Here is an 11446-nt window from a genome sequence, read left to right as displayed (position 1 = left end):
CAGGTGCTTTCCTGTTGTTGGTCTATGTATGGAGCAACGACCGGCTTTCTTCCGTAACGGAGGTCGTGGGGTCGGGGAAGGGGGAGGCTGGGAGCATCCTGCTGCAGCTCTGCTCCCGGGCACCTTCGCTCCACTAGAATGTGCAGGAAAAAACCTGGCAAAGGCAAGGGAGGCGGGGGGGATGCAAAGCCTCCACCCCACAACCAACCAATTACGGAGAAAAGCTCCATTTCAGGTTGACTAGTATATGAGAGGTTGTACTGCAGCCTGAAGACAGGAGATGAGCTTGAGAAGTCTTTACTAAATAGACTAACATTTCTATCTTATTTACTATAACAGAACATAATTTTTTTTTCTCCTCAGATATTTATGGGCAGTTGTGTCTTTCGTAAAGGTTGTCATCTGAACAGCACAAGATATATTTTAGCTGTCTTCTCCCAGCACAGCCCAGTCCACTCAAGCTTATAACAAATGCTTTTCATCACCAGGGGAATCACCACTATTCTCCATTTCGGCCTAGATGCTGCCCTTGGCACCGTGCAAGCAGCCTCCTGTGCTAAATACAGACTGCATCCAGAATTACAGGTCTCTTGTGAATGCAGTCACACATTCTGCTAGTATGGCTCTGGGTTATGTTTTAAAAATTTAAAAAAAATAAATTAGAGGCAAACTTAAGAAAATAGAAACATTTATTGAAACGTGCGACATCCTCATGTAAAATACTTAGCACTAATTATGTACCAGTATCATTTAAAAATTCATAATATGTAACATTTAAATATATCAGCATCCTTCACACTGAAGACATCTTAAAATGCATTTAAACAACAGTTTTACTCATTACCCAAGGTATATTCATAATTTTAACTGAAGTCATTCTCACAAATGCTTGTTCTCTACAAATTTTACAAATATGAACACCTGCATAATGCTAGTAGACTACAGTGTAAGTTCCTTCCCAATTCAGCATCTTTAGCAAGTGCTTAGCTGCAGTTATGAGATTACATGTGAAAATACAATTAAGCGTATCTGTGTTTATAGGACTTAAATTTAAATCCTGACTCTCCAGGGTCACAATGTACATGTAATCTCTAAGCCTGGGAGTAGCCCTATTGAATTCGGTACTATTTTCCTAGTTCCATGCTGAAAGTTAGGCCCATCTACAGAATGAAAGCCTAAAGTCCATTTCTGGTCCAATGTGAACTGTGTTTATAGACTTTTTTTTTTTTAAAAAAAAAAAAAAGGTTAATCAAACTGTAGCCAAAAAAATTTTTGAGATTTTACACAAAAATTAAATTTGCATATGAAAATACCAATTCATTAATTTCAATGATTGTCTGTCAAACTACACAACTGGCATTTCCTTTGCAAAGAGTATCACACAAAGCAAAAACTTTTTCTTAACTGTGCATGGTAGCAAAAGGTGATGTAAAATCCTTAAGATTTTAAGAATGTAAGAATTTAGAACCTTCTGATAAAGCTATCTTCAGTGCCTTTACATTATTTACCGGATTTTCACGTTTTCAGCTCCAGTTTGTTTATCCTGCAGCTTCCTCCGTAGGCACAGAGGATCTCTTGCAGCAAAAGAATAGCCGTTTACAGAGTAACATGCAAAGCCAAGAATGGCAGGATTTCTGGATCTGAATGGGAGTTTGTGTACCTCACATCTGCGTGCTGTGATACAGCTGGCATTTTCTGCAGAAGCAGCAAGCTGGTAGATTTACTGGTACATTGATGCACTAAATCTTTCCCCATGCTGGGACTGAGCCAGCAGCAAAGGAAAATGCTTCTTTTCTATCATGCAGTGTAGATGCTGAGGAAGAGGCTAGATTTAACATTTGAGCAATGGGAATGCAGAGGAAGTCAAACCCCACAGTTACATAAATTTGCGCTGCCCATAGTTGCTACTCAGGCAGAACTCCAACTGAGGTCAGCGAAACAGCTGCCAAAAAGACTGTGGGGTTAATGTGTGTGGGCCACATTTTGAATGTCACTTAGTATTAATACAAGAAAAAAAAATACTGAAATGTAAGTGTCTAGGAAGTGTGCGATTGCAAAATACAAAGAGACAAAAGAGCACCACTGAGACAGTATACTTACAGTTAGAATAGTAAAAATAGAAACCAAAGGAATTATAAATGGAAACATTTTCACAGTGTATTCAGAAATGCACCTTCCTTTGTTCAGAAGTAGCAGCTCCTACTTAAAGGCTTTCCCCTTCAACTCTGAAGATGCATTAGGCAAGTGCAAAACATTTCTCTTGAAAAACTCTTTAAAAAAATCAACTAGTGTTATCAGAAAAATGAAAGAATGTGTAATTGCAGCTCCCAACTACTGCAAATATTTAAGAATGTGTGAGACAGTCCAGGCATTGAGTTCAATGGACAGGACGAATGAGTAGTGTCAGCTCACTTGTGCTTTGTGCAATGCTCATCCCCATGCCCTTCATACAGAGCTTTGCGGGGGTGGGGGGGATGGGACTAGTTAAATTTGGAGAACTGCAATTACAATGCCATAACAATTGCCAGAAAACCAAGCACAAGGGCAGCATGTTAGATTATTGTTTTTTCAGGGGGTTTTGACTTTTCTCTATTTTATGTTGATGCTGCCAGCTCTTAAAATCACAAAACCCAATTAATTTCACGTAATACCTGCACATTTGTAACCAGCAAGCAAGAATGATTCCTGAGCCAAGCAAGGTTATGTGATATATGAACTTTGTTGTTCGTAATTCCATGGCTTAGCAAAATAAAAAAAAACATGTGAATAACACAGCCTGAATGCAACAGAAGAAACATGTTAGGTGTGTCACATAGCATTAATTAATTTCAGAAGGAATCTCATCAAAACTGTATGTACGGGGAGAGAAAAACATGACAAATAATAAATCAATATTTGCAGTTAAAAGGAAAATGGAGGAAGTTATTAATAAAATGCAAACATTATTTTCACTGTAAATAGTTGTTAGAACTAAGGCTATTGCCAGTGTGAAATAAGAAGTTACTTGTCATTGGGTAAAATGCACTTATATGTTTTAGGACAAATATAATATTCATTCATGACTAAAAATACATTCTCACAGAAAATTATATCCCTCCACATTTTTGCAAATATCACGTGTGTGTATGGAGGAGAGGGAGAAGAACAACAGACGATTTTACAGTTAACTCTTAAAGAATGAAAATTGCCGATTTTTTCATCTTGATTTCCTTTTAAATATATTGTTGCAGATAATGATTCCTAGATTCTGACCTTCTATTACCCCTGAAAAAGGCAGGGGCTGCTTCCGAAGGACTGCCAGCTGGCCCTCTTGTGATCTAGTGAGGAACTGCAATTCACCTGTCCATAGAAAGAGGCAGAATACGTTCCCTGGTAAGAGTTTCCACTCGTCCATCATTACAGCTGTTTATAATGAGAGATTGGGGTGGTCTTTGATTTGTTTTCTGGCATGCACACTTATGTACTATCTTAAAACTCCTTTCTGAGTGACATTATGTAATTGGTTTGACCTTAAATCCTTCATATAATGGACTAGAAAGTTGATTTCAGAGATCTATTTATATGAAGGCTCTGAAGGTACTTGGTAACGTTCAACCAATCAATAGATAAGAACATAATCTACATTCTAAAAACGTATAACACATTCACATATAGAGTTACACTGAATATCATTCTGTATACCAAGTGTAGTTTAAAGCATTAGATACGTATATACACGCACATATATACACACCATTTTCTTTACATAATGCACCTGCCCTAACTCAGTATATTGAGTTACCAGTCCAATTTCATGTCTGCTTTACTCCACACATACTTTCCTCCTCTTTTTAGGAACATCTTTTCATCAAATCCACTGAATTTTATAGCTGCTTGTACACCAACATCTAGGATAGACTTGGAAGGCTCTTTCCGTCCCTTTCTGCAGTTTAGAAAACGCATCTGGAACATCAATAGATAAGACATTAGAAAATCAATTTGTAAAAGCTTAATTTTTCTACAGTGTTAAACAAGCTGTGCTGCAATCCCACAAAAGCCTATGTAAGTGCATGAACAGTTTCACTGTAGTCCTTAGAAGGCTCAGAAGCTCAGGTTAGACACACTGACACATTTTAGCAGGAACAAAGCCACACCATAATTCCTGAAGATTAAGTGTTTGCTCTTCAGTTGCATGTAAACTAAGTAGGCTTTTTGAAACTTAACGTTCAAGACTTTTAAATTAAAGAAAACCAGAAAAGATGCCCTGCAAAGATACACATCTATACTTTTAAGATTTGTGATGCAATGATTATACATGCAACCTGATGGCAACTCCTCCCTAGGTCATACTTACATTCAAGTTCTTAGTATGTCTGATGGCAAGAAATCACGTCTATTCCTTGTACTTCATGGTAAAATTATTGTATAGAATGCACAGTAAATTGAATTGGTTTTCACTGTGGTATACATACATATATTAGCATATAAATACCAAGTATCAAACAAAGACTTACATATTCATCCAGAATGAGGTATGAATCTCTCATCTGTAATAGATAAAAAGAAAAAACTAAATTAATATAGAAACTAAAATTCCATTCTAGTGAAAAACTGAGGCTGAAACAAACAACTATACATTCAAAGCCTGATCCAAATCTTTAATAAAAACAGGTAGTGTCTTAACACTGTTTCAGGGAGCTTGGATCGAATTTATAGATATAAATGACAGGATTACTAGCATGATTTAATAAATGAATAAACCAGTAATCCTTGGAATATGACCTCTCAAACATCTAACTGAAATGTGGATGCCCAACTGGATAAAGGCATTTTAAATAATATCCAAGTTTTCTATTACCTTCTGCACTAGCAGAACTTACACTGGTTTGCATACTGTAATGATCTTTAAGGTCCCTTCCAACCTAAACCATTCTATGATTCTATGATTATGTCATTTTCCAAAATAAATGACATGACCATTTAAGCTGGGGTGTTTAATTATCACCCCAGCAGACAAAGGTGTTCTCCCAGCAGACAAAGGTCTTCTCCCAGCAGACAAAGGTCTTCTCCCAGCTCAAAAAGCTCTCAGGTCTGCACCAAGAAATAGGCCAACAGCTGAAATAAGACATGTTTGCTCAGCTAACTGGGCATCTCCTACATGATCCTCCCTAATATTCTCTGGGTAGCTGGAGCTTGCAGCTGTGTAGAACAGGAAATCTGGTCAATTTGGTGTCCACCTTTCACACAGGTTTAACAGAAATCAGAAACAGTCTTCCAGAACCAAACCTACTAAGGGAAGTATACTCTTTTTTTGTAGGACTTCTTACATGGAACAAAATGTAGAAACAGTTCTGGGTTCTCATCTAATACACCTTCTCTGATGAGTACTCTCTCCCACCAAATGCCTTAAACACTAGACTGCACAGTCCTACTTCTATGTCTTACACAGTAAAGGCAACCCAGTCTTCTCACTTGAGCTCTCTATACATTAAGAAGTAAACTGTAAATGGAGAGTCTTAAACTGTGGAGAGGAAAAGGAACACGAGATGGGATTTATAAGGCATTCCTGAACTTGGTTCAACTTAGTATCTCCTCACTCAGTTCATAAACTTTTTTAACAGTGAGTCTTCAAACTCTCCTCATGCCAATGTATAGGGTCTCTAGGGATCTTACAAAATGTCCTGAGCTCCACCCTTAGGCACTAAAGTCCTTTACTTGAGCCATTGTAATCTGGATGGCAGCTCATCAAGTTAACTGCTGGGCTCTGAAGTCTGCTTGTGAATAAAGAGCCTGAATGTGCAGTCCAAAGGAGTTCAGACAGTGTTAAAATTGTGACTTTATTGAGGCAGGGAGTACCCAGTAAGATGTGTCAGGCAAAAATACTAGTTCTTGTTCCTCGATACTCAATATAATCCTGACTGGGATGGTATCTTACTTCATGCAGGTCAATGACACTGCCATAGGGTAACATCATGGTGAATCTCTATTAGAAAACTATGCTTAGAGTATGAAGCGCATTTACACTAACATTCAACCTTTTGAGGATCTTGTGCCCTGGTGGGGAAGAGAGCTATTCAGTTCCAAAGGGCTTAATTATGGTTTAGTTCACCATTCAGCTATGGAAAAATCAAGTTTCTCCAGTTCCCGTGCTGATACTTTATACATCCATCTCACTGAGCAGAAGCCCACACGACACTGTGAGAGGACTCCCGGTGGTTTCCACAGGACTGGGATTAATGAGTTTTTACTCTTCTGTTAATAACTTAGTGCCCAGTAAAAAGCCTTAAAATTAAAAACCTTGGCTTCCACCATAACAAAACTGGTTGCTGACAATGTTGTACTGTACCTCTTCTAAGCCAATACTAATAGAGAAAGTGTTAATTGCCATGAAAGTTTCTAGTTCCTTTCCATCTTTCCAACTTTATTTGAAAATAAAGTTACAAAAGGACAGGTTCAATTTTACCTTCTGATTAGATTCAGGTACCAAACAGGAGACATCTTTGTGGCGATCCAGGAATTGTTCAAAGTCTTCATCGCTGATAACAAATTTCTCTGCTTCTCTCAGGGCATCCTCACCAGTGTTCTCCCCTTCGATGAGCAGGCACTGGAATACCTGAAGACAGAAGGCACCCGGTTAAGATTTTATGTTTTCACTTGCCTTGAGTATAAGAGACTGTCACCATGACAAAAACCTTCAGTTGTCTCAGTAGCAATGTCTGTAATTTTTCTGTCAGTGGAGCCACACTGACACAAATTGTGATAAGTGAATACTACACGAAAGGCACGGTGCAGATTTATTTTTAGCAAATTAACATTACATAGTTCTAAATGTAACTATACAGTCATGGTTCCTGATCAGGTTTTCACAGAAATCTTAACTGTTCTGGTCTTAATAAGGTATTTGAGCTATAATCAAAGCTCAAATATGCTTTTGATTGAATCTCAAACAGTATGGCTGTATTATAAATATCAGTAAGTGCTATGTACAACGCAGACTATCAACTCAATCTTTATTCTTAAAGATTTTAACCTGATCGGTGACTGTAAGTTTAACTAGCTTCAGATGATCACAGAAAAGACAGGGATGACTCCCCAGAAACAAAATATAATAGTTTGTCTATTTAAGAGCGTCTTCTAAAGGCCAAGTCCTCAAATACATTCAGAATAGATTTTGGGGGAAAAATGATGCCTTTGCCATGAACAAGCTCTGTAACCCTGCTAAGAAAGTAGGCCAGGAAGCTTGATAAAATATTAAAATGTATGTCATATTTTCCTTACACTCCTTTAGTAGGACCAAGATTTCACTTGCAGTGATATTTTTTCCCTGGGAAATCATGTGTGTATACCAATTTCCATGAAACAAATAATGAGAAATTATTCCACAAGTTCTCCCATATCTGTAAGTCACATTATCCATCTTCAAACTGATAACATAATGTATTTAATACACTTTCAGTAGAAAATATCATACTATATGCACACTCGCCACTAATACTCTATAACAGAACATTGATGTCTAATGTACACTTACATATTGCTAATGATATATTAACTCTAATGTATCACTGTACACTAACTTTTCCTCATTTTGTCTACACTATGACACATTTTCAAATGTTAAAGACCTTCTATCTTATTTTTAATATCGTAAAAAAAATAGATCTAATTATACTGAAATGGTAATTTCCTGTAAATATCACAACAAGAAGGATTCTTGACATGTTGGGTTCCATTTAAATGCAGAAAGAGACAGAATGTGTCTCAATACCATGTAACACTGACAAGAAGTCAGCTAGCACTAGCCTCAGCTGGAGCCGGAAATCTGCCTGAGGTCACTAGAGGTTCAGACAACTCCAGGACTTCACTTTGCTATCACTTTTCTCTGAACAGGAAACCCATGCTATACACTACTTTCTTACCTTCCAGCGCACGGGATTGAGTGCCTCGATCTGCTCATTCATATCTTCCTCAACATTAAATCTGTTGATCACTGAATTTATTTTGAAAGCAACAGCATACTCTCGGCACCACTGTCTCAGTTTATGCAGATTTTCCACATGGTTCTTGTTTCCTTGACCACGGCCAATTAAAACGTTGACATCCTCATCAAAACTATCACATGAAATTGCCAGAATGTCTAAATATTCACCTGAAAACAATTTTTAAAATTGATTAATATTCAGTCTCTCAAGTAAAAGCTGGCAGGACCCTTGCCCACTTTCACTTCCTTGTGATCTGTCACAAAGTGCCATGTAAATACAGTTCTGTGGAGTTATCACATCAACCACAAAAGCCACAGCAGCAGCAGCAGCAGCAGCAGCAAAACGCCTATTTTGTGTGTGCGTGTGTGTCCTCAGCATTATGGAGATAGTCTCAGCTATTATTTTATTATACTATTATACCAAAGAGGCAATAGTACAAACTGCCTATGTTCACAACATACAATTAACAATATTTCACTGGTATTTACGTTTGGTTTGTGTTTACAGTAAATGAACGCCTCACCAACCACCTCCCACTTGCACCAAAAACCGTCTCTCGGTGAAGTTGCCCCGAGGAGGCTCCCAAACCCGCCAGTGCTTCTGGTGCGCGCTGGTTTTCCCTTACCGTACTTCTTGAACCACCGCTCTCTAATCAGGCTGCCGTTGCTAACAATGCTGACACTTGGCAGCTTCAACTCCTGCTTGCAAAACTGGACCAGTTTGCCTACAAATTCGCCTCTGTCCTGAAGAAACGGTTCTCCTCCCGAGAAATTTATTTTCTCCATTCCTAGAAAAGGACCAAAGGAAGATGCTGTGAACCTCTGCCTGCCTATTGCCGGCTCCTCCCGCACGCTGTCTCCTCCCGACTGCAGCGCTAGCGGGGGACACCGCTCGCCAAAACTTCTTCGACGCCACTTGGTCCTGGCGGGACGCGGCCGCCGCGCATCCCCCCGGCCGGGCTCCCACTGGCCGCCCTCCGCGGGACTCACCAGCCTCCTTGAGCATCGCCAGCCCCCGCTTGGCCTCCTCCAGGGGCAGCACGAAGGAGGTCTTGGCCGTGTGGAAGCAGAAGCCGCACTTGTAGTTGCACTGCCGGGTGAAGTGGTAATTGACGCTGGTGGGCGTCGGGGACGCGTCGTCCCACTCCCGCCGGGGTCCCGCCGGGGCGGCGGGGCTGGGGGCCGAGACCCGCCGCCGGCCGGGCAGGGGCAGGGGCAGGGGCAGGGAGAGGGGCGCTAGGCTCCAGCACAGCGCGCCCAGCCGCCCGCGCAGCGCCGCCAGCACCGCCCGCGCCACCGCCAGCGGCAGCCGGACCAGCAAGCCCAGGGCCATGGCTCGGCTCGGCTCGGCTCGGCTCGGCTCGGCTCGATGCGCTGCCGTTCACTTGGACCCGCTTGGGCTCAGTTCGGCTCGACTTGCTCTGGCTGGGCTCGGTTCGACTGGTCGCGGCTCGGCTGGGCTCGGTTCGACTAGAGTAGACTCGGCTGGACCCGGCTCGTCTCGCAAACCGCAGCGAGGCGCCCGGCGCTCCGCGCTTAAGAGCGCGGCGGCCCCTCCAGACACGCCCCGCCCCGCCGGAGCGCGGGGAAGCGCTCGGTTTCGTTTTCCTTTCCCGCAGAAGAGAAACTTGGCACCGAGCCGCGGGGCCTGGCTCTCTCTTTTTCCCTCCTCCCCCATGCCCCCCCGCCCCCCAACCCGGATTCTGGGCCGGGCCATCCCGAAAACCTCCGGCGGCCCGGGGCCGGTAGCTGTTCAGCACCTGCGGACCCCATCGATGTGTGTGGGCTCAGTGGCTTCAGTTCTTCTGGTCAAAACCGGCGTGACTCGTGAAACGGGGAAAGCTGAGCTTGTATAACTGCGCTGCATCCTTCCCAGAGACAGCCATGAGCTACTGTAAATTTAAACAAGTTTGCATTGCAGAGCACTCCAGGTTAGGGAGCCTGATGACTTCACATTCATGAAAAGGAAGTACCTGAAGGTTCTTTAATTCTTGGTCTCCAATACTGCCTAAAGCACCTCAAGCAAAGCTACTGCACCAAGTTGAATATAAGGTTAGTCTTAACAACAGAAAAAGTTGGCAGCTGCCTGAAGTGACATGTTGGCAGGGCAGATGGCTGCCCCTCATGGTAACACCGGGAGAGACTGGGACCAAGCTGCCAATTCCCATATTCACAGAATCATAGAATGGCTTGGGTTGGAAGGGACCTTAAAGATCAATCTAGTTCCAATCCCCCTGCCATGGGCAAGGACACCTTCCACTAGATCAGGTTGCTCAAAGCCCCGTCCAACCTGGACTTGAACACTTCCAGGGATGGGGCATCCACAACTTCTCTGGGCAACCTGTTCCAGTGCCTCACCACCCTGACCATGAAGAACTTCTTCCTTACATCTAAATCCACTCTCTTTCAGTTTAAAGCCATTATCCCTTGTCCTGTCATTACATGACCTTGTCAAAAGTTCCTCTCCAGCTTTCTTGTAGGTCCCTTTTAGGTACTGGAAGGCTACTGTAAGGTCTCCTTGGAGCCTTCTCTTCTCCAGGCTGAACAACTCCAACTCTCTCAGCTTGTCCTACATAAGGGAGGTGCTCCAGCCCCCTAATCATCTTTGTAGCCCTCCTCTGGACTTGCTCCAGCAGGTTCCTGTCCTCTTATGTTGGGGGCCCCAGAGCTGGACGCTGTACTCCAGGTGGGGTCTCATGAGAGTGGAGCAGAGGAGAAGAATCACCTCCCTCGACCTGCTGGTCATGCTTCTTTGGATGCAGCCCAGGATACGGTTGGCTTTCTGGGCTGCAAGTGCACATTGTTGGGTCAGGTTGAGCTTCTTGTCAACTAACACTCCAAGCCCTTCTTTGCAGGGCTGCTCTCAATCCATTCGCCACCCGCCTGTATTTGTGCTTGGGATTGCCCTGACACGTGTGCAGGACTTGGCCTTGCTGAACTTCATGAGGCCCACTTCTCAAGCCTGTCAAGGTCTCTCTGGATTCCTCAATTCCTCAGTGGCACAACAGCTATTGCTGGAGAAGGAGCACCTCCATCATAGCACCAGTTGCTATGTGCAGTCCTCCAGTGTGTCTAGACACACCAAGAGGTCCTCTACAGCTTTTCAGCTTCATACTGCCAAGTGATGTTGGTCCTCATTCTTGCATGGGCAGTTTAGTGTTGCCCCTGCTGACAAGATAGAGAGCCATACTCAAATCTCAACACCTACCAACTGCATGTTGGCTATGGCAGGCTTAAATTGGAGCTTCATTCACTTCCATTGACCTGCCAGAACTGCTGATATAGCAGTCTTGCCCTCATGTTGACTTCTTTTTTTTTCCCTTGAAAAAGAGTTAGGAGAACTAGCATCATCCTGTTTGCAAATTTTAATGGGAAAGAAAACCTACTTGTGAATAAAAAGTGCTTCCTTTATGTTAATTAATACTGTCATTTGCTATCCATAAATTCACATCACCTTTCCTTCACTTTCCTAGAGATGATCTACTG

The 11446-nt window shown here is 42.5% G+C and overlaps 1 protein-coding gene across 1 annotated transcript; it reads right to left on the bottom strand.

The window, feature by feature from the left end:
• Positions 1-671: 671 nt before the first annotated feature.
• RSAD2 (radical S-adenosyl methionine domain containing 2) lies at positions 672-9470 on the bottom strand. The gene is made up of 6 exons (XM_074819998.1): positions 8951-9470; positions 8587-8748; positions 7899-8128; positions 6443-6592; positions 4494-4526; positions 672-3942 (listed from the first exon to the last, which is right to left on the bottom strand). The coding sequence occupies exons 1-6, from the start codon at positions 9291-9293 to the stop codon at positions 3778-3780; spliced, it is 1083 nt and encodes a 360-aa protein (XP_074676099.1). The 5' UTR covers positions 9294-9470; the 3' UTR covers positions 672-3777.
• Between the last annotated feature and the right edge of the window lie 1976 nt (positions 9471-11446).

Source organism: Strix aluco, chromosome 3 (assembly GCF_031877795.1).
Source record: "Strix aluco isolate bStrAlu1 chromosome 3, bStrAlu1.hap1, whole genome shotgun sequence".
Taxonomy (NCBI): domain Eukaryota; kingdom Metazoa; phylum Chordata; class Aves; order Strigiformes; family Strigidae; genus Strix; species Strix aluco.
The sequence above is the reverse complement of the archived record's forward strand: the minus strand, read 5'-3'. Positions and strand labels throughout refer to the sequence as shown.